This window comes from Moschus berezovskii, chromosome 9, assembly GCF_049115385.1.
Source record: "Moschus berezovskii isolate FMDL1 chromosome 9, NW_MosBer_1.0, whole genome shotgun sequence".
NCBI classification, from domain to species: domain Eukaryota; kingdom Metazoa; phylum Chordata; class Mammalia; order Artiodactyla; family Moschidae; genus Moschus; species Moschus berezovskii.
Window position 1 is genome coordinate 24,475,171 of NC_142468.1, and position 23,627 is coordinate 24,498,797.

Sequence of the window (23,627 nt, forward strand, 5' to 3'; positions counted from 1 at the left end):
TTTGAGATGGTAAGCTGTCTGACCTATTGTACTGCATCCCTTTTAGAATGCTCAGGAATTTCTGAACCCTTGTGGATTTCCAGCTTCGTGGGGGTCTGGTTATGGATACAAGATGTCTACCAGACCAGTGTTAATTATGTTTCAAGAACCCCATTTTTTCATACCTTTTCCCCCATGGACACACCCCCTGATGTGATGATGACATCAGCACGACTGATACCCTCATTCAAGGCATTGAGTAAGTCATCTGGGCTGGAAAAAAAAAATAAAGACAAACAAATTAACACACAAGGAAAGACTCCTATATATAGTGCCTGCTGAAAACTAAACCACCTATTCAGTGAGTAGACATTAACGTGAGCACAGCACTAAATTCTGTATGAAGTGGGAATCAAAAAGGTCTCTATGCAGTAGGAGCATAACTTGTTTTGAAGAAAGAAACTTGTAAGTGCAGAAGTAGTGGTTACTGGTACTTTCATGGGCTTTTTGCTCTATATAACAAAGCAGTATAAAGAGGGGACACAGTATAGTGTAAGTAGGCTGTCTCACCCTCCCAGTTTGCCTAGGAATATCCCGGATTTAGTTTCATGTAACATGAAAGTTACATGTTCTAGGAAATTTCAGGCATACCAGGAAAACTGATCACTCTAGGTGCCAGAGACTTAGGACCCTTTAGAGGGAATATGACTTAATCTGGTTAGGCCTTAAGAAATGAGCTAATTTTTAAGTAAAGCATCATTTCATATTTTATCCAGGAGTGACAGAGGTAAGAAAAGAAACCTGAGATCTACCCAAGAGGCTCTACAAGAGACAAAATTGGGAGGTGCACAGCACAGAGATTAAGAGTGTGAGCTCTGAACTCGGATGGCCTGAGTTTAAATCCTGGTGCTACAACCTGGGAGATACAGAACCTTGGAAAAGTGGTAAGTTGCTTAACCATTCTTTGCCTTAGTTTTCCATCTATGAAGTGGGGATACTATGAGGTTGTTATGTGGATTAAGTAACAGTACATATAAGTTCATGGAATAAAACCTTGTACAAAACAAGTTTTCAAGGAAGTTTGGTTGTTGTTGTTGATATTACTGGAAGTACTGAGAGAAGTTATCACACAAACATACCCAACAACCTGGCAGAGCTCAACTTTAGCATATTTGGCAGTTTTTATTTAGGAGAATACCGATGACTAACACAGAAGAATATCATAGACTGGAGCTCAAATACATTCATTGACCTATAGTCGAACAGTCCAAATGGCTCAATTACCCAGGCCTGGTTTCAGCCTAAATAGTTCCACTTACTATTAGGTTCTCTTACTGAATCTAGACAGAACTCTCCTGTGCTCCAAGCACTGGTCTGTCCATACTGGAGGTTGTTTGGCTTTGGTGAATGAACTCCCAAGAAGACAAAACAATAGTAAAAGTTGAAAAATGGCTGACATGAAGTTCAATCTATAATACAGAGATCCTTTGAATTCACCCAGTTAATTGCTTATGCAGCAAAAAATACCCAGGCATTTAATGAAGGAAGGATTTATGTGTAAACATTAAAAAAAAAAAAAAGGAAGAAAAACTTAAAAAAAATCCCCTAAATGGATTTTGAAGTTAACTTGGTTAGGTGGACATCTCGAAAGAAATATATTCAAAATGGGTGTATTTAAAGTATTCTTGGACTGTGTATTTTGAACAGATTTTTCATCAATCTTTTTCATTTTGCTTTAAGGAAAAAAAGCAAATTATCCTCTGTATTGAAATACTGTAAGATACGAATGTGATGGATTCTTGATTACTCTATGCCCAGCAATCTGGTCCCTTTGCCTTGCCGGACCATTAAGTTGAGCCAAATGGTTGGCCTATGGAGAAAATGATAAAGCGTTACAAACACAGGGTGATGTGGAATGTGGTTCAGGTGAATGGACAGCAACTATTATCAGCACATAATAGAATTCTGTGCTGGTATAAAGAGACATTAGCTAATTCCACTGATTTTACAATATTTCATTTGTAGCATGTTGACTCTACAGGGTTGTAAAGTCACTGGAAGCAAAGTAGCAGTGACATACACATAGACATCTTCATATATGGATAAAGTTCCTGGGACAGGCTAGCTGATGACTGCAAATAAACATATATTTTTCAGTGGTTTGTTTCTTATTTACTGTTTTCATATTATCTGGGAAAGATTTTTTCCTATTTTTGTAAAACTTAAGAGGTAACTTTCCACAGGAAATTTTCTAATTTGCACAAATAAACTAAAAGGACTTTTATACCAAGCAAGTCCTTACTGTAAATTATTATGTTTCAAAGAATACGCTCAATGCTGCTTTCTACTCTGAGGCTGGTAGATTCACAAAATCACTGAATCTTAAAGTCAGAAAGGTCTTTGGGGGTCACTATGTTCAGTAGCACAGCTGTGAGCACGCTGGGGCTGGCACTTCTCTGTCTTCCCCTGCCTACCTTTTTAACTCTACCTTCATTGCGTAGATCTAGTAAGAGAGCATAGCGTAGAGGGATAGGCAGCAAAGTGTGGCAATTGTCAGAGGATCTGTACCTTCATTTATATTGCATGATATAACTCCACTTGTTATCTCACAATAAATCTCTGACGTAGATTGAACAGGTATGAATTATCCCTAGTTTACAGAAAGTTCAGTTCAGTTCAGTCGCTCAGTCGTGTCCGACTCTCCGCGACCCCATGAATCACAGCACGCCAGGCCTCCCTGTCCATCACCAAATCCCGGAGTTCACTCAAACTTATGTCCACAGAGTCGGTGATGCCACCCAGCCATCTCATTCTTGGCCGTCCCCTTCTCCTCCCGCCCCCAACCTTTCCCAGCGTCAGAGTCTTTTCCAGTGAGTCAACTCATCTCATGAGGTGGCCAAACTGTTGCAGTTTCAGCTTTAGCATCAGTCCCTCCAATGAACACCCAGGATTGATCTCCTTTAGAATGGACTGGTTGGATCTCCTTGCAGTACAAGGGACTCTCAAGAGTCTTCTCCAACACCACAGTTCAAAAGCATCGATTCTTCGGCGATCAGCTTTCTTCACAGTCCAACTCTCACATCCATACATGACCACAGGAAAAACCATTGCCTTGACTAGATGGACCTTGGTTGGCAAAGTAATGTCTCTGCTTTTTAATATACTATCAAGGTTGGTCATAACTTTCCTTCCAAGGAGCAAGCGTCTTTTAATTTCATGGCTGCAATCAGCATCTGCAGTGATTTTGGAGCCCCCAAAAAATAAAGTCTGACACTGTTTCCACTGTTTTTCCATCTATTTCCCATGAAGTGATGGGACCAGATGCCATGATCTTTGTTTTCTGAATGTTGAGCTTCAAGCCAATCTTTTCACTCTCCTCTTTCACTTTCATCAAGAGGCTTTTGAGTTCCTCTTCACTTTCTGCCATAAGGGTGGTGTCATCTGCATATCTGAGGTTATTGATATTTCTCCCGGCAATCTTGATTCCAGCTTGTGCTTCTTCCAGCCCAGCGTTCCTCATGATGTACTCTGCATATAAGTTAAATAAGCAAGGTGACAATATACAACCTTGACGTACACCTTTTCCTATTTGGAACCAGTCTGTTGTTCCATGTCCAGTTCTAACTGTTGCTTCCTGACCTGCATACACGTTTCTCAAGACGCAGGTCAGGTGGTCTGGGATTCCCATCTCTTTCAGAATGTTCCACAGTTTATTGTGATCCACACAGTCAAAGGCTTTGGCATAGTTAATGAAGCAGAAATAGATGTTTTTCTGGAACTCTCTTGCTTTCTTCATGATCCAGCGGATGTTGGCAATTTGATCTCTGGTGCCTCTGCCTTTTCTAAAACCTGCTTGAACATCTGGGAGTTCACGGTTTACATATTGCTGAAGCCTGGCTTGGAGAATTTTGAGCATGACTTTACTAGCGTGTGAGATGAGTGCAATTGTGCGGTAGCTTGAGCATTCTTTGGCATTGCCTTTTTTTGGGATTGGAATGAAGACTGACCTCTTCCAGTCCTGTGGCCACTGCTGAGTTTTCCAAATCTGTTGGCATATTGAGTGAAACACTTTCACAGCATCATCTTTCAAGACTTGAAATAGCTCAACTGGAATCCCATCACCTCCACTAGGTTTGTTCGTAGTGATGCTTTCTAAGGCCCACTTGACTTCACATTCCAAGATGTCTGGCTCTAGGTCAGTGATCACGTTATCGTGACTATCTTGGTCGTGAAGATCTTTTTTGTACAGTTCTTCTGTGTATTCCTGCCACCTCTTCTTAATATCTTCTGCTTCTGTTAGGTCCCTACCATTTCTGTCCTTTATCGAGCCCATCTTTGCATGAAATGTTCCCTTGGAATCTCTAATTTTCTTGAAGAGGTCTCTTGTTTTTCCTATTCTGAGGAAGGCTTTGCATTGATCACTGAGGAAGGCTTTCTTATCTCTCCTTGCTATTCTTTGGAACTCTGCATTCAGATGCTTATATCTTTCCTTTTCTCCTTTGCTTTTCACCTCTCTTCTTTTCACAGCTATTTGTAAGGCCTCCTCAGCCATTTCGCTCTTTTGCATTTCTTTTCCATGGGGATGGTCTTGGTCCCTGTCTCCTGTACAATGTCACGAACCTCCGTCCAGAGTTCATCAGGCACTCTATCAATCAGATCTAGTCCCTTAAATCTATTTCTCACTTCCACTGTATAATCATAAGGGATTTGATTTAGGTCATACCTGAATGGTCTAGTGGTTTTCCCTACTTTCTTCAATTTAAGTCTGAATTTGGCAATAAGGAGTTCATGATCTGAGCCACAGTCAGCTCCTGGTCTTGTTTTTGCTAACTGTATACAGCTTCTCCATCTTTGGTTGCAAAGAATATAATCAATCTGATTTCGGTGTTGACCATCTGGTGATGTCCATGTGTAGTCTTCTCTTGTGTTGTTGGAAGAGGGTGTTTGCTATGACCAGTGCATTCTCTTGACAAAACTCTATTAGCCTTTGCCCTGCTTCATTCCGTGCTCCAAGGCCAAATTTGCCTGTTACTCCAGGTGTTTCTTGACTTCCTACTTTTGCATTCCAGTCCCCTATAATGAAAAGGACATCTTTTTTGGGTGTTAGTTCTAAAAGGTCTTGTAGGTCTTCACAGAACTGATTAACCGAGAGACGCCGGCCCCGGCGGTGCAGACGCGAGAGACGCTGGCCCGGCACAATGAACCACGCAAAGAGGCGCGGCCGTGAGGAGCTACCCCACGCCTGAGTCCAGGGCCGGCGGCCAAGAGGAGCTACCCCACGTCCAACAGGCGGTGGCTGCGCCGGCGCAGGAGGGCCAAGAGGAGCTACTCCGCGTTCAAGGTCAGGAGGGGCGGCCTTGAGGAGATACCCCTCATCCAAGGTAAGGTACAGTGGCTGCACTTTGCTGGAGCGGCTGTGAAGAGATTTTCCACGACCAAGGTAAGAGAAACCCAAATAAGACGGTAGGTATTGCGAGGGGGCCTCAGAGGGCAGACACACTGAAATCATAATCACAGGAAACTAGCCGATCTGATCACATGGACCACAGCCGAATGTGGTCCACTGGAGAAGGGAATGGCAAACCACTTCAGTATACTTGCCTTGAGAACCCCATGAACACTATCAAAGGGCAAAATGATAGGATACTGAATGAGGAATTCCCCAGGTCGGTAGGTGCCCAGTATGCTACTGGAGCTCAGTGGAGAAATAACTATAGAAGGAATAAAGGGATGGAGCAAAAGCAAAACCAATACCCAGTTGTGGATGTGACCAGTGATAGAAGCAAGGTCCGGTGCTGTAAAGAGCAATATTGCATAGGAACCTGGAATGTTAGGTCCATGAATCAAGGCAAATTGGAAGTGGTCAAACAGGAGATGGCAAGAGTGAACGTCGACATTCTAGGAATCAGTGAATTAAAATGGACTGGAATGGATGAATTTAACTCGGATGACCATTATATCTACTACTGTGGGCAGGAATCCCTTAGAAGAAATGGAGTAGCCATCATGGTCAACAAAAGAGTCCGAAATGCAGTGCTTGGATGCAGTCTTAAAAACGACAGAATGATTTCTGTTCGTTTCCAAGGCAAACCATTCAATATTACAGTAATCCAGGCCTATGCCCCAACCAGTAATGTTGAAGAAGCCGAAGTTAATCGGTTCTATGAAGTTTACAGAAAAGGAGAGCGCTATTCAGAGTGGCAAAGTAGCACATTAAAGGCCAGGCGGGGCAGCATGGGGCAGAGCTAGGATTATAACCTCTGCCTCCTTGTCAAGCGCCTAAGTAGAGTAATTGTCTAGTTTTTTTCAGGCATACGACATATCATAAAAGGAAAGTTCTCAGCAGAATGGACCATTGTGGAAAAGCATCAAACAGAGGACACTAAGGCAGCAGGTGAGGAGCTGTCTGGGATGACAAGAAAAGTGCGTGTGTGGACATGTTAGTACATTTCTGGGAAATGAAAGCAACATAATTCTGAATCCTATATTCAGATGAAAACTAAATAAGATTTGATTAAACATAACTTAGGACTGCTTACAAGTCATAAATTTGCTCTCTTTTATATTCTAAATGATGAAATATTTCTAACATAAGATAATAGCGTAACATACATGTATCCATCTCTCAGATCTGACAAATGCTGATATTTTCCTCTATTTATTTTATATTCACTTACCTCAATCCTTTTACTTTTAAAAAATAAAAATTGAGTTTGCTTTCTAAGACTGAGATTACTCTGAATAATGATAAAAAATAGGTAGCAAAGATTATAATCATGGATATTACAGTAGGATAAAAATAATTCATGATTTTATGTTTTGTTAAACAGAGAGCATAGCATATTAATTTTCTTAAAGAGAGGAGAGTAAAATGAAAACACAATATGGCCTTATACGTCTTATATATGACATTACTTTCTATATATGACATTACTTCCTTATATATGACATTACTCCCATAAGATCAGTTGATATTTAAGAAATAAAATTAATGACAGTAATTCTCACATTTTAAAAGAACAACACACTCTCACACTTATGTGTTAGTTTTAAAATTCTACAAAATTCACAAAGGCAGTGACAGATTCAAGGTCACCTACATTCATTTTACTATTCTTGTAAACTATAGTAGTTATTCACATTGTGAAAGACACTTTGTTATATTATCTTTAGAAAAATAGCTATTTATCATTGTTATCTAAGAATATATAGCTAATTTGTGTATGCCAAATAGTGATGATCAATATCCAATAAATTGTACTTTTTTACATTTGAAATATAGTCTCACCATTACCACTGGAAGGGATATGGAATTAAGCAGATTAAGTTTTACACACACACACACACATATATATATCAGTTGCTTCCCTTTCCTCAAAGAGCAGCAGGTCTTAAAGGGATACTGTGATATCATTTAATTCTTAATTCATTAAAAACTACAGTTTTAATTAGGTTTGGAGAGTGATTAACCATTTTTAAAGATAAATCTAATACTAGTATTAATCTTGATTTACTAACACTTTCCACTTCCACTTGAAATAAGTAAACTACCCATGGTTCTTTGAGAGTATCAATATCACACAAAAACATATAAAAGCAATGATTTAGTGCTAAATGCTAAAAATTTAAATGCTCAGTGACTGAAAACAGAAGTGTTAATTGAAGGCTTGAGTGTGTCAGGGCCTAGAATCAAGATGTCTCTACAGCTGAGATGACTTTGAAAAATGAACATCATTTTTTCGGGTCTCACTGTCCTTATTTTTAAAATGAAAATTTGGACTAGGTCCTTTCCATGTCTAACATTCAGTGATTTACAGGACTAGAAACTGACTGCAATCTAGTTTAAGATCGACAAAAGAGTATAAGCCTAAGAATGTAAATAAATTTCAAGGATAAAGAGAAAACTTTACAAACTGTCAGACAGAAAGATTAGATTTACTAACAAAGAAAAAAAGAATATTGGCTTTGGATTTCTTACCTGCAACACTAAAAACTATAAAACAGTAGATTAACATCAATGTACTCTGAGCAAAAAGGCTTTCAACACCCAAATCCTATACCTAGTCAGACACTCTTCATCTATCAGTATAGAAGAATAATATTTGCGAAAGTGCAAAAATTTAGATAATAAATCAACAAGTAATGTTACAGAAAAATGACTAAATTAAAAAAATTTAACCAGATCAGAGGTCTCAAGATAGGGGAAGATGAAGATTAGAGAAAACACTAGTAAAACACACACACACACACACACACACGCACACACACACGCATTTAGAAAATATATAACTAAATCTAAATGAATAAAAATCAAACAGGGAAATTATAATATATGTGCTAAACATGGATTCCTCAGAAGTTGTAGAGATGTATACTACAAAAGAAAACTTAGTAATAGTCTAGATTTAAAAGTATTATTTCAGCAATGCCTAAAAGTGGGGGGAGTGGAAGTAGCTGGGAGAAGTAAAAGTATTCTCAAAGTCTCAGTGATGTAGGAGGTGCAGGGAGGAAATGGGAAGGCTGTACAAGATGGGTATAGTGAGCACCTTTTAAAAATATAACAGTGGAGAAATAAATATTTGATTATTAGTATCAGAATTTGGAAGGAAAGTATGAGGGCGATGGTAGAGTACCCCATACTTTTCAAAATAACGAGTGAAGGGGAACAAATAGCAGCTGGATTAAACCAACAACAGAGAAAAGGACAAGGATAACAAAAGTTCTATTAATAGTAAAAATAATGTAAGATGGAAGGAAAAAATGTCAAGGGGATATTTATAGCAATCTTCATGATGAAGCAAAATGAACTTCAAGCTAGGATCAGGGTTACAGTAACAAGGCAAATGCAAGATTTAGTTTTTTAAAGCTCAAATCCCATTTTTTAAAGCTCAAATCCCATTTTAAAGCTCAAATCCCATTTTTTAAAGCTCAGATCCCATTTGGATCTTATTTATAAGTGATACACTTAAAAGATACGAAAGAATAAAAATAAAAGCTATGGTAAAAGGCACCAAGCTAATATAAACATGCAAAAAATCAGGAATGGCATTTTGATGTTAAAGTGGAGTTTAAAGTCACAAGAACTAAACAGAATAAAGAGAGGAAACAAGTTGTGGTGAAAGGCAAATTTATAAAGCTGAAACAATAATATATGTCTGTCTCACAAGACATAGTCTCATTCTATCTAGGCTTCTTGATTGTCCTGCCAACTCCTTGCACATTGTAGGCACTCAATAAATGAACTGAATGAACCCTGGCCTCAACTTAGTCTCTCCACAGTAGCTTTGGGAATGAACAGTGTACAATATTTATAACTATGATGATATTATGGGCAAATAATATTATCTGTGGATGGAAGAGAAGATACTACTTAACATTTATATAATCATAAATAGTATTTCCTTTGAAAGGCTGTCATGTAGATGAGGGAGTTAATTATTTGGTGTTGCTCATGAAAGCAGAATTAGAACTAATAGCTGAGAGAAACAGGGATAAAGACTTTGGCTTAGTGTAATAAAAAGAAAAAATCCTTGCCATAACAGCCATCCAAGAATAAATGTGCTATCTCATGAGGCAAATAATATCTTTCTCAGTAAAAGTATCAAATAAAAACCTGATGGCCAGCTGTTAGAAATTTTCTACTGAGTAAAAGAACAGCTAATACCTATACTTCTCACTCTATTCCAAAAAACTGAGATGCAAGGAGTGATTCTGAACTTATATACAAGGTCAGCATCATCTGATAGCAAAACAGTCAAAGATATCACAAAAAAAGATTACAGGCCAAAATCACTGATGAACATAGACACATAACTCCTCAATGATATATGCTGCTAAGTCACTTCAGTCGTTTCTGACTCTGTGTGACCCCACGGACGGCAGCCCACCAGGCTCCCCCGTCCCTGGGATTCTCTAGGCAAGAACATTGGAGTGGGTTGCCATTTCCTTCTCCAATGTGTGAAAGTGAAGTCGCTCAGTCGTGTCCGACCCTTAGCGACCCCATGGACTGCAGCCTACCAGGCTCCTCCATCCATGGGATTTTCTAGGAAAGAGTACTGGAGTGGCTTGCCATTGCCTTCTCCGCAATGATATATGAGCAAACAGAATTCAACAATATACATCATGATCAAGTAGGATTTATTCCAGGGAGAAAAGGATGGTCTAATATCCACAAATCAATTAATACAATATACCACATTAACAAGAAGAATAAAAATCATACAATCATCTAAATAGATGTAGAAAAAGCTTCTGACAAAATGCAATATCCACATACAATAAAAACTCTCAATAAAGTGGGTATAGAGGCTATGTACCTCAATATAATAAAGACCATATATGACAGACTTACAGTCAACATCATACTCAATGGTGGAAAGCTGAAAGCACTTCGAAGATCAGAAACAAGGATGTCCACTCTCACCACTTTAATTCAACATAGCATTGAACATCCTAGCTGCGGCAATCAGACAAGAGAAAGAAATAAAAGGGATCCAAACTGGAAAAGAAAAACCGTCACTGTTTGCAAATGATGTGATACTATACATAGAAAATCCTAAAGATGTCATCCAAAAAAAACCTATTAGAATTAAAAATGAATTCAGTAAAGTTGCAGGATACAAATTTAATATATATAAGTCTGTTGTGTTTCTATACACTAACAACAAACAATCAAAAAGAGAAATTAAGAAAATAATCCCATTTATAGTTGCATCAAAAGAATAAAATACCTAGCAATAAACCTAAGGAGGTAAAAGACCTGTCCTTGGAAAACCATAAAACACTGCTGAAAGAAACTGAAGATGACACAAGCAGAAGGATACACCAACTGTGTTCATGGATTGGAGAATTAATATTGTTAAAATTACTGTATTACCCAAGGCAATCTACAGATTTCATATAATCCCTATCAAAATAACAATGGTATTTTTCACAGAACTAGAATAAATAATTTTAAAATTTGTATGAAAACACAAAAGGCCATGAATAGCCAAAACAGTCTTGAGAAAGAACAAAATTGGAGGTATCAAGTGCCCTAATTTCAAACCATACTAAAACTACAGCCATCAAAACCATATGGCACTGGCACAAAAACAGACCCACAGATCAATGGAACAACACAGGGAGCCCAGAAATAAATCCACAAACTTATGGTCAATTAATCTATGATAAAGAAGGCAAGAATATACAATGAAGAAAATAGATAGTCTCTTCAACGAATGGTGTTGGGAAAACTGGACAGCTAGTTGCAGAAGAATCAAACTTGTTCAATTTCTTACATCATTTACAAAACTAAACTAAAAATGGGTTAAAAACCTAAGTGTAAGTCCAGAAACTGTAAAACTCCTAGAAGAAAACATGGGTAGTACGCTCTTTTACATTGGTTTTAGCAATATTTTTTTTGAATAAGTCTCCTCAGGCAAGTGAAACAAAAAACAAAAATAAACAAAGGGGACTATATCAAATTAAAAAGCTTTTGCACAAAGAAGGAAACTATCAACAAAATGAAAAGGCAGACTATTGAATGGGAGAAAATGTTTGCAAAATGCTATGACTAATAAGGGGTTAATAGCCAAATACATAAACAACTCATACAACTCAGTATAAAAAAAACCCCCAAATAACCTGATTTAAAAATGGCAGATGACCTGCATAGATAGTTTCCCAAAGAAGACATTTAGATGGCCAACAGGCACATGAAAAGAAGCTCAGGCTAACTAATTGTCACAGCGATGCAAGTCAAAACCACAATGAGGTATCAACTCACATCTGTCAGAATGGCTATTATAAAAAAGACAATGGTTATCATAAAAAAATAACAACTGTTGGCAAGAATATGGAGAAAAGGGGGCTCTTCTGCAGTGCTGGTGGGATGTAAATTGGTGTAGCCACTATGGAAGACATCTTGGAGGTTTCTTAAAAAATTAAAAATACAACTACCATATGATCCACCAATTCCACTTCTGTGTATATTTCCAAAGAAAACAAATCATGTATTTTGAAAAGATATATGTACCGCTATGTTCACTACAGCACTATCCACAATAGTGAAGATAGGTAAGCAACTGAAGTGTCCACTGATAGACGACTGGATAAATAGAAAAGGTGGTGTGTATACAGTGTGTGTGGAATACCACTCAGCCATAAAAATGAATAAAATCTTGCCATTTGTGACAACATGGATAGACCTAGAGGGGATTGCGCTAAGTGAAATTAGTTGCTGCTGCTGCTGCTGCTAAGTCACTTCAGTCGTGTCCGACTCTGTGTGACCCCATAGACAGAAGCCCACCAGGCTCCCCCGTCCCTGGGATTCTCCAGGCAAGAACACTGGAGTGGGTTGCCATTTCCTTCTCCAATGTGTGAAAGTGGAAAGTGAAAAGTGAAAGTGAAGTCGCTCAGTCGTGTCCGACCCTTAGCGACCCCACGGACTGCAGCCTACCAGGCTCCTCCATCCATGGGATTTTCTAGGCAATAGTATAGAATTAGTTATAGAAAGACAAATACAGTATGATTTCACTTATATGTGGAATCTAAAAAACAAGACAAATGAACAAACACATCAGAACAGAAACAGAGTTATTGAAACAGAGAACAAACAGGTGACTGATAGAGGGGAGGAGATGGGGGAATGAATGATATAGGTGAAGGAAATTAAGAGGTACAAACTTAAAAAAAAATGAGTCACAGGGATGAAATGTACAGTATGGGAGTACAGTCAATAATAATGTAATATATTTGTATGGTGACAGATGGTAACTAACATTGTAGTGATCATTTTGTAATGTATAGAAATATTGAGTACTCTGTTGTATACTAGGAACTAACAGTGTTGTAGATCAATTACAGTTCAATAAACCAACCAACTAACCCATGGAAAAAAGAGATCAGACTTATGATTACCAGAGGCAGGTGGTAATGGGGGAGAGGGATTGGATAAGGCAGTGGAAAGGTACCAAGTTCCAGTTAAAAGATAAATAAGTACTAGCAATGTAATGTTCAACATAATTAATTAACATTGCTGTATGTTATATATGCAAGTTGTTAGGATGAGTAAATCCTTAGACCTATCATCACAAGAAAAAAAATTTTTCATTTTGTATCTACACAAGATGATGGTCACTAAATTTATTGTGGCAATTATTTCATGATGTATGTAAGTCAAAAGATTAAAAAAAATTTTTTTATTGGAGTAGATTTACAACATTGTGGTAGTTTCAGTGGTACAGTAAAATGACTCAGTTATATAACTCATAAATCCACTCTATTTTAGATTCTTTTCCCATAAAGATTATTACAGAGTTTTGAGTAGACTTCCCTGTGCTATACAGTAGGTCCTTGTAGTTAACTATTTTATATATAGTAGCCTTATAAATCAATTCCAATCTCCCAGTTTATCCCTCCTCCCCTTTCCCCCTTATACCTAAAAGCGCGTTTTCTAATTTGTGACTCTATTTATATTTTGTAAGTAAGTTCACCATTTTAAAAAATTCCATATATAAGCAATATCACATGATATTTCTCTTTCCCTGTCTGACTTACTTCATTCAGCATGACAATTTCTAGGTCTATCCATGGTGCTGCAAATGACATTATTTCATTCTTTTTTATGCCTGAGTAATATACTGAATGAGGAATTCCCCAGGTCGGTAGGTGCCCAGTATGCTACTGGAGCTCAGTGGAGAAATAACTCTAGAAGGAATAAAGGGATGACAGAGAATGAGATGGCTGGATGGCATCACCGACTCTGTGGACATGAGTTTGAGTGTACTCCGGGAGTTGGTGATGGATAGGGAGGCCTGGCGTGCTGTGATTCATGGGGTCGCGGAGAGTCGGACACGACTGAGCGACTGAACTGAACTGAACTGAACTGAATATTTCATTATATATATATTTATATATATGTGTGTGTATCTCCCACATGTTCTTTACCCACTCCTCTGTTGATGGACATTTAGGTTGCTTCTATGTCCTGGCTATTGTAAATAGTGCTGTGATGAACATGTAGCACTATTTACAACAGTGCATGTATCACCTCATACTGGTCAGAACTGCAGCATCAAAAAATCTACAAACGATAAACGCTGGAGAGGGTGTGGAGAAAACCCTCTTACACTGTTGGTAGGAATGCAAATTGGTAAATCATTATGGAGAACAGTAAGGAGGTTTCTTATAAAACTAAATATAGACCTATCATAAGTCAAATGATTATACTCTATACCTTAAAATTATACAGTACTGTATATGTCAGTTATATCTCAATAAAACTGGAAAAAATTGTATTTGTCTTAACTTACTATAATCTTGATTCTGGCATAAATTTTTTTTTGCTTTACCATGTAGTCTATTGCAAAGTCAAAACAAAGACAGAACCTTTACCCAAGATTAGATTTTATGGATTTCAGACAGAGTATTCAGAATGCAAATGCAGTTTTATTTTAAAATATTTAATATAAACACACAGATGGACAACAACTCCTAATTAGTTTCTTGTTTCATCTGTTATACCAACTGTGAACTGTATCATTTTAAGAAGAGTGAAGATGACAGTAGGAGGGTGAGAAAAATTCTAGGATGTGAAGATGAGAAAATAATGGCTGTTGATCATACCGAGATTACCAAAAAAATAGATAAAGATAAACTAATCATATACTAATTTCTTCAGAAGTCAAGGAAGGATAAATTCCTAAATAATAAATATTTCCTGGGTGTCTATTTCAGGTACAGGATCAAACTGTATATTCATATAGTCATCATTTAGTTCTCCTTCATTTCCACCGGTTTTTTAAGTACTATGGAATCACCAAAAAATAGAACAAAGTATGGTCACCACCTTTATGTTTACAAATCAGTGCAGAAAACATATGAAAAAATTTAGAAAATGAATAAAAGGAGCAATTAAATTAACATTGATTGACTGAATTTAAATACATCAATTAAAATAAAAATACAAATGAAAAGAAATGTTACAAATGTTGAGTAGAAGAGAATGATCAGAATTGGCCTGGAATAATTAGGAAAGGTTTTCTGGACATATTGCTTTTTATGGGGGCCAGGTCATATGAGAAAAAATTTCTAAAATTACAATAGTACTTAGAGGTAATTCTTGGAAGAAATGGTCATATCAACCATAATAGCAACTCTTAAGGATTAAAAAAGGCAAATGCAGTAGCCATGAAAAAGTCTGTCATTAAGAGTAGGAAGACTCTTTTGTCAATACCATAACATTTGTTACAATAAAAAATATTTTTGGTTAGCCAACAGAAAATAAGTGATCAGAAAATAAATATACTATGTTGACTTAAAATTAAAACTTTGTATTTTGAGCAGAAAAGGGTATTTATTCCATAAGGGAAGCTGGTAGTTTATAAAGAGGATATGAGCCAATTAAATCCAGATCTAAATTCTGTCTGATAATAAGAGATTTCTAGTTCTACAAACTAAGCACTAGGAAGCTAGGATATGTTTGGTTCACAAACTGGAGGATGTTAAGGCACTGGGCTTTGCTCAAATAATCACTGTACTGTTAAGTCTAGCTTGTTAATTCCTGCTAAATGTGCCAGTTTTAAAAGAATCCAATTTTCTGTCTTACTGCTTGTTCCTCTTGTTTCATGCTTTAATGCGAGGAGGCAGCTTCACAAATTGGCAGCAGTAGGATCAGGAAATTTAAATCCAAAACATCAATTTATGACAGAACCAAGCAAGCCCAGCATGATTTGAATGGGGGAGGCTTATGGGATGGCAGTTTTCCAGAAGGCGGAATTCTTTTCTTAATTAAGGGAATTTCCCAGCCCTCCAGCCCCTGAAAGGCTAGAACAGAAAGTACAAGTCAGCAGTTTGAAAGCTACATTTATCAAGCTGTTTCAAAACTGATGTAGAAATATAAACAGCTCAATAGTTAAACTCAGTTTTAGGAATGATATAAATTCAATCAATGCTGAACTTCATTAAAAAAAAAATTCCCCAAGTGGATTTTGTGTATTTGAACCATGATCACTGCTTGTTATATTTAAGAGGTAAATGTGTAAGTTCACCCAAAGCCAGTGGGATAACCCTCCAACTTTTAACATTAGAAGCTTCCTAAATCTATTTGGAATTCTGCTTCCCCATCCTACCCCACATTCTTCAGAAATATAAAATGACTCATCCTAGGTGCAAAGCTTTTCCTTTTCCTTTTTTTGCTATGTGCCTCAGTTACTAATTCAGTTTTGTTGTCAGAGCCGTATTTTCTGGTCTGCTCCCATGGCTAAGGTTTTTGTACCCATTTTGAGGGAACCCTGTAAGATTTTTCTGGACAGTTGCACAGTTGGAAGTTTCTAGGTACCATGGAAAAGAAGGGTGGTATAGGAAAAGAAGGCAGGGTTGTATAATCTAGAGGTGGTAGTCATACTAAGGGTTGTAGACACAGGATTACCAAGACAATTCTTGTCCTGGCTTTTATGGAGCTTATTAGTGTGATGGGAAGGAAAACAACTCTGGCTCAATAGGAACAAATCCTTTTCCCACCCTGTTTAGGCCACAGCAGGACACTGAGGGAAAAGAGGAAAATGTAAACATAGAGAAGCACATATGTGCCAAATGCCTAATATCTTAATCAAGTCTGGCCGCAACTGTCGTGGCTGGCACACACAGTACTCTGTACTTATGTACATATGCAACCATCCTCATTTGTCTAAGATTTTCTCCACAGTAGGGAACAACAGCTCATGCTGCCTAAGACGACAAAAGGAGGCTAACAGGTTTTTGAACCAGTCATGGGGAAAAGAATACTAGGACATCTACTGTTCCATATTCAAAGTAGAGATAGGATGGCACTTAGAAGTACTTCAGCCCTGTTCAGTTCAGTTCAGTCGCTCAGTCGTGTCTGACTCTCCGCGACCCCATGAATCACAGCACGCCAGGCCTCCCTGTCCATCACCAACTCCCGGAGTTCACTCAAACTCATGTCCACAGAGTCGGTGATGCCATCCAGCCAACTAATTTGTACCTGTTTGACATCCCCAGGTTTGACTAGTTTCATATTCAGGCTATATTCAGTGTTCCCCTCTTTCCTTTCCTATTACTTCCTGGAATTTATTGAATAGGTTCACAGGCCTACCACCAAGCACTTGAAGACGGCAGTTGTTGTATTTATCATTTTACCCCTGCTTTCACTATAGCTCTGCATATATCAGTCACTCAATAAATGGTCATAAAACAAATAAAATAGAAATTTAAAAGCTATCAAATAATTGTGGGTATATGGTAAGATTTAGTTATAAAGATCTTCATCAATTACTCACAATTGAGAAAGATTAAGGAACAATCTAATGGGGATACAACAAGGGGTTGTATCTATCAGTCAAATTATACTTTTTACTATAGAATAATATGTATGTAGGTCAGGAAGCAAAAGTTAGAACTGGACACAGACTGGTTCCAAATAGGAAAAGGAGTACGTCAAGGCTGTATATTGTCACCATGCTTATTTAACTTATATGCAGAGTACATAATGAGAAACGCTGGGCTGGATGAAGCACAAGCTGGAATCAAGATTGCTGGGAGAAACATCAATAACCTCAGATATGCAGATGACACCACCCCTATGGCAGAAAGTGAAGAAGAACTAAAGAGCCTCCTAATGAAAGTGAAAGAGGAGAGTGAAAAAGTTGGCCTAAAGCTCAACATTCAGAAAACTAAGACCATGGCATCTGGTCCCTTTGCTTCATGGCAAATAGATAGGGAAACAGTGGAAATAGTGGTAGACTTTATTTTTGGGCTCCAAAATCACTGCAGATGGTGACTGCAGCCATGAAATTAAAAGACTCTTACTCCTTAGACGAAAAGTTACGACCAACCTAGTTCAGTTCAGTCGCTCAGTTGTGTCCACCTCTTTGCGACCCCATGAATCGCAGCACGCTAGGCCTCCCTGTCCATCACCAACTCTCAGAGTTTACTCAAACTCACATCCACCGAGTCTGTGATGCCATCCAGCCATCTCATCCTCTGTCATCCCCTTCTCTTCCTGCCCTCAATCCCTCTCAGCATCAGGGTCTTTTCCAATGAACTCCCAGGACTGATCTCCTTTAGAATGGACCAACCTAGACAGCATATTAAAAAGCAGAGACATTACTTTGCCAACCAAGGTCCGTCTAGTCAAGGCTATGGTTTTTCCCGTGGTCATGTATGGATGTGAGAGTTGGACTGTGAAGAAAGCTGATCGCCAAAGAATTGATGCTTTTGAACTGTGGTGCTGGAGAAGACTCTTGAGAGTCCCTTGGACTGCAAGGAGATCCAACTAGTCCATCCTACAGGAGTTCAGTCCTGGGTGTTCATTGGAAGGACTGATGCTGAAGCTGAAACTCCAATACTTTGGCCACCTGATGCTAAGAACTGACTCATCTGAAAAGACTCTGATGCTGGGAAAGACTGAAGGCGAGAGAAGGGGATGACAGAGGATGAGATGGTTGGATGGCATCACCGACTCAATGGACGTGAGTTTGAGTGAACTCTAGGAGTTGGTGAAGGACAGGAAGGCCTGGCATGCTGTGATTCATGGGGTCGCAAAGAGTCGGACATGACTGAGTGACTGAACTGAACTGAACTGAATGTAATGATATGGACAGATGTTTATGATGTACTCAATAAAAAAAATGGAAGGAAAATGGAAGGTGAAAATGAGTATGGGTGTTAGTCGCTCAGTCTTATTCTTATCTGACTCTTTGCAACCGCCTGGGCTGTACCCTGCCAGGCTCCTCTGTCCTTGGAATTTTCCAGGCAAGAAAACTAGAGTGGGTTGCCATTCCCTTCTTCAGGAGATCTTCCTGACCCAGAGACTGAACCTGGGTCTCCTGCACTGCAGACAGATTCTTTACCATCTGAGCCACCAGGGAAGCTGAAAATAAGTACAATTTCTTGTTTTTTCCGATACACATTCACATACACATAAACTCTATACATGCACAGAATTAAAGATAAGATGAAGAGTAATACTGGGAAAGATCAATGAAACTAACAGCTCTTTCTTCAAAAATATAAACAAAATGGGTAAACCTTTAGCCAACTCATAAAAAAAAAAAAGAGAGAGGACACAAATAAATAAAATGTACTTCTTGCCATGCCTACAGAATCTTGCTGTGCTAAGATTCTGATGCGGTCTTGTTCAGAATTTGCTCCTCTAAGTCAGAAAACTTCGTTTTAAGTGGTTAATTCCTGTTTTTTTTAGGACAGCAGACTTACCCACATGTTGGATATCTGATTTGAACTAATAAATATTAATATGTAAATGACTCATCCTCAGGTAGAATATTTAAAACACAAATGGAACTCTAAATATTAGATTACCAGGAAGCATAGCAAAGTAAACAGAACAAACACATGGAGCCAATGACTTGGGCTCCCCTAAGTAGCCTGGATCTTGAGAGTCGGGGAATAAGGAGATTAACTGTCTCTTGACAGTTTTTTGCTATTCATGGCTTCCCTCCTTTCACTTCTCTAAAAGCTATTTCTCTTTCCCTTCTCTTAAAGTACTGACAGAGGTACTTAGATGGTGAGTAAGGGAAAGGTTAGAATAAGCCATCTGTGAATCTGGGTCATTTGTAAACTGAATTAATGCAGGTCTGAATACGAAATTATTATGCACTCACATTGCATGCACTCTTTTCTCTTTCCCATACTCCTTTTCTCTCCATTCTCTCCCACTCCCGAAGATACTATGAACTTGGTATAACAAATTACCCAAAGATAATAAATGCTGCAAAAGTGGTTCCAGTAGTTGTGGCGGGCGGGGGGGAGATAAAAGAAGAGATTATAATAGGAAAGGGTTTTTCTTTGTATGGAAGGAAGAGTGTATTTTACAGTAAATAGATTTATTTAGGGGTCCAGAAAATAAAAAAATAAATTCTCCTGCCTTTTTTTTTCTGTCCACTTCTATAAAACCTAAAGATCTAGGATTTTGCAGCTCAAGTCCTTTTCATTCATTCATATATACAATCAGTATTTAATTCCAAAGTTAAACTAAATTTTCCTCTCTGGCCTTTGAAATACGGACAATTACTATTTACTTAGAGGTTTTATCTATTAAAATGAATGTAGAATAGTTTATTGACCTTGAATATGAGTAAATTGTGGGTGCTAAGGCTAATTAAGAGGACAGTATGGTAGAGGAAAAGGAGACAGATCCGGAGTTAGACAGGCCTGGGTTGGACTTCTTATTTTGTCTTCTCCATTCTCTCCCACTCCTGAACACACTCTGAACTGGTATACTAAATTACCCAAAGGTAATAAATGCTGCAAAACTGGCTCCAGTAGTTGTGGGAGGAAAGATAAAAGAAGAGATTAAAATAGGAAAGGGTAAGACTCTGAACAACTTATTTAATTTTCTTGAGCTTCAGTAGTATTGGCTTCGGAGAAGGCAATGGCAAGCCACTCCAGTACTACTGCCTAGAAAATTCCATGGATGGAGGAGCCTGGTAGGCTGCAGTCCGTGGGGTCGCTAAGGGTCGGACACGACTGAGCGACTTCACTTTCACTTTTCACTTTCCACTTTCACACATTGGAGAAGGAAATGGAAACCCACTCCAGTGTTCTTGCCTGGAGAATCCCAGGGACGGGGGAGCCTGGTGGGCTTCCGTCTATGGGGTCGCACAGAGTCGGACACGACTGAAGTGACTTAGCAGCAGCAGCAGTATTGGCTTGGCCAAAAATTTCATTTGTCTCATGGGTTTTTCCAAAACATCTTGTGGAAAAACCCAAAAGAACTTTTTGGCTAACCCAATGTTATTTACAAAATGAGGATAAAATACACTTATATGGATCTGTTGTTCTATGAGGCCTAAATAAGATAAGTAAAAAAAGTGCAGTATAGTGTTTATATATAGAGTAGGCAGTAAGTAAAGATTCGTGTATCTTCCCAGGTAAAGATTGACAAGTTTGGAGTGAGGAGGCTGGAGGTAATAGATATGGATTAGCTGGAGAGGAAAGAGAGGAATGAAATAGAACTGAAATCTTCTTTGTAGTTCTTACTAATAACTATCTTATTCATCTCTGTAGTACCAAGTGAAGTGAAAGTTGTTCAGTCATGTCTGACTCTTTGCGACAACATGGATTGTAGCCTGCCAGGCTCCTCTGTCCATGAAATTTTCCAGGCAAGAATACTGGAGTGGGTTGCCAATTCCTTCTCCCTGTAGTACCAAAGACTGAGACAATGTCTGATATAGCATAACACTTCATGAAAGTTTCTTGAATTATTAGAGTACTCTTGTTAAGTCACTTCAGTTGTGTCCAACTCTTTGGGACCCCATAGACTGTAGCCCACCAGGCTCCTTTGTCCATGGGATTCCCCAGGCAAGAATTCTGGAGTGGGTTGCCATGTCCTTCTCCAGGGGATCTTCCTGACTCAGGAATCAAACTTGTATCTCCTATGGCTCCTGCATTGCAGGCAGATTCTTAACTGAGCCACTGGGGAGTATGCTTACCCATATATAATAAAACACCAATTCTGCCATAAGTACATAATTTGCACCATGGAAAGATCATATTGGTAGCAGAATAGATGGTGAGTTGGAAGAGAACAAGACTTGAAGCAGGGAGGCCATTTAAGAGGCAAGTCTCATGTGTCTAAACAAAAAGTAAATGGAGCCCCAAACTAAGCCAGGATGGTAGACAGGAAGAGAGGAATGTATAAGAAATACTGATGAGGGAAATTGTAAGGGATTTAAATGCAGGGGTGAGTGAGAGCTAGAAGTTTTCCATTCAGGTTGCTGAGCCAGAAAACTCAGTTTAGCCCAGTTCAGTTCTCAGCTGTGTCCGACTCTTTGCGACCCCATGGACTGCAGCATGCCAGGCTTCCCTGTCCATCACCAACTCCCAGAGTTTACTCAAACTCATGTCCATCGAGTCGGTGATGCCATCCAACCATCTCATCCTCTGTCATCCCCTTCTCTTCCCGCCTTCAATCTTTCCCAGTATCAGGGTCTTTTCAAATGAGTCAGCTCTTAGCATCAGGTGGCCAAAGTATTGGAGTTTCAGCTTCAGCATCAGTCCTTCCAAGGAACATTCAGGCCTGATTTCCCTTAGGATGGACTGGTTGGATCTCCTTGCAGTCCAAGGGACTCCCAAGAGTCTTCTCCAATACCACAGTTCAAAACATCAGTTCTTCAGCACTCAGATATCTTTATGGTCCAACTCTCACATCCATACCTGACTACTGGAAAAACCATAGCCTTGACGAGACAGACCTTTGTTGGCAAATAATGTCTCACTTTTTAATATGCTGTCTAGGTTGGTCATAACTTTTCTTCCAAAGAGCAAGCGTCTTAATTTCATGGCTGCAGTCACCATCTGCAGTGATTTTGGAGCCTCAAAAAATAAAGTCTGCCGCTGTTTCCCTATCTTTGCCACAAAGTGATGGGACCAGATGTCATGATCTTAGTTTTCTGAATGTTGAGTTTTAAACCAACTTTTCACTCTCCTCTTTCACTTTCTTCAAGAGGCTCTTTAGTTCTTCACTTTCTGTCATAGGGGTGGTGTCATCTACATATCTGAGGTTATTGACGTTTCTCCCAGCAATCTTGATTCCAGCTTGTGGTTCATCCAGTCCAGTGTTTCTCATGATGTACTCTGCATATAAGTTAAATAACTCAAGGACATGGACTAAGAATGCAGTGGGGGTGGGCAGTGAGAGAGGAAAGGAGGGGCAATGAATTTAGTTTGGACATGTTGAGTTTGCTTTGCCTATCGAACTTAAAAAGAAAATACACCTAGCCAGCAGGTAGATCTAGGCATAGAGCTCAAGACAGAGATCACATTTGGGAGCCAGCATAAAGAATTAGAAGGAAAGATAGTCAAGGGTGAGCCATGGTTGACAGTTATACTTGGAAATGAGCATAGGAGGAGATGCTGCCAAAACCATGAAAGGATAAACTACTAATGGAGAATGAAGCTGAAATGGTGTATTGCTAGAGAGGGATGTAAGACTGTGATAGACCTAATAACTGGGTTTTGCAAGCATTTTATTTGTGTTTATAGAATAGACACATACCATTTCAATGAGGCTTTGTAGTGGTGGTGATGGTTTACTCGCTAAGTTGTATCTGACTCTTACAGCTCCATGGATTGTAGCCCACCTGACTCCTCCTCTGTCCATGGGATTTCCCAGGCAAGTATACTGGAGTGGGATGCCATTTCCTTCTCCAGGGGATATTCCCAACTCAGGGATTGAACCTGCATCTCCTGCATTGAAGGTGGTCCCCTGCAATGCAAACAGATTCTTTCCAGGAGCCACCAAGGAAGCCCTGATACATGATTAAATATACTACATCGTTATTACTTCCTGTGATCCATGGACCAGTGGCTTGATATCTTAGGAGCTTGTTAGAAATGCAAAATCTTGGCCCACTCCAATTTTGCTGTATCAGAATCAGCATTTTTAATAAGCTCTCCAGATGATTTGCATAAATTCACAATCAGTACTTCCGAACTGAACAGGAAACAAACTGTATTGTTCTTATTTCTAATAGGCCTCCAACTTTAGTCCATGTGATAACACCTGGTCAAATTATCTTTCCAAAATAATGATTTATTATGTCAATTCTGCTTTTAAAAAAGCAGTACATTTAAGCAACTTGAGTAGTTTTGCCTGGATTGCAAATCCTTTCAAAATTTGGCCTCAA

The 23,627-nt window shown here is 38.7% G+C and overlaps 1 protein-coding gene across 5 annotated transcripts in view; it reads right to left on the minus strand.

The window, feature by feature from the left end:
* The window catches only part of GPHN (gephyrin), a 546,447-nt gene that overhangs the window by 29,208 nt on the left and 493,612 nt on the right, over positions 1 to 23,627 (minus strand). For all 5 annotated transcript variants that reach the window (XM_088839525.1, XM_055436130.2, XM_055436132.2 and 2 more), the window contains one exon: positions 165 to 252. In XM_088839525.1, coding sequence (XP_088695651.1) covers positions 165 to 252 — 88 coding nt within the window. The remainder of the gene's footprint in view (positions 1 to 164; positions 253 to 23,627) is intronic.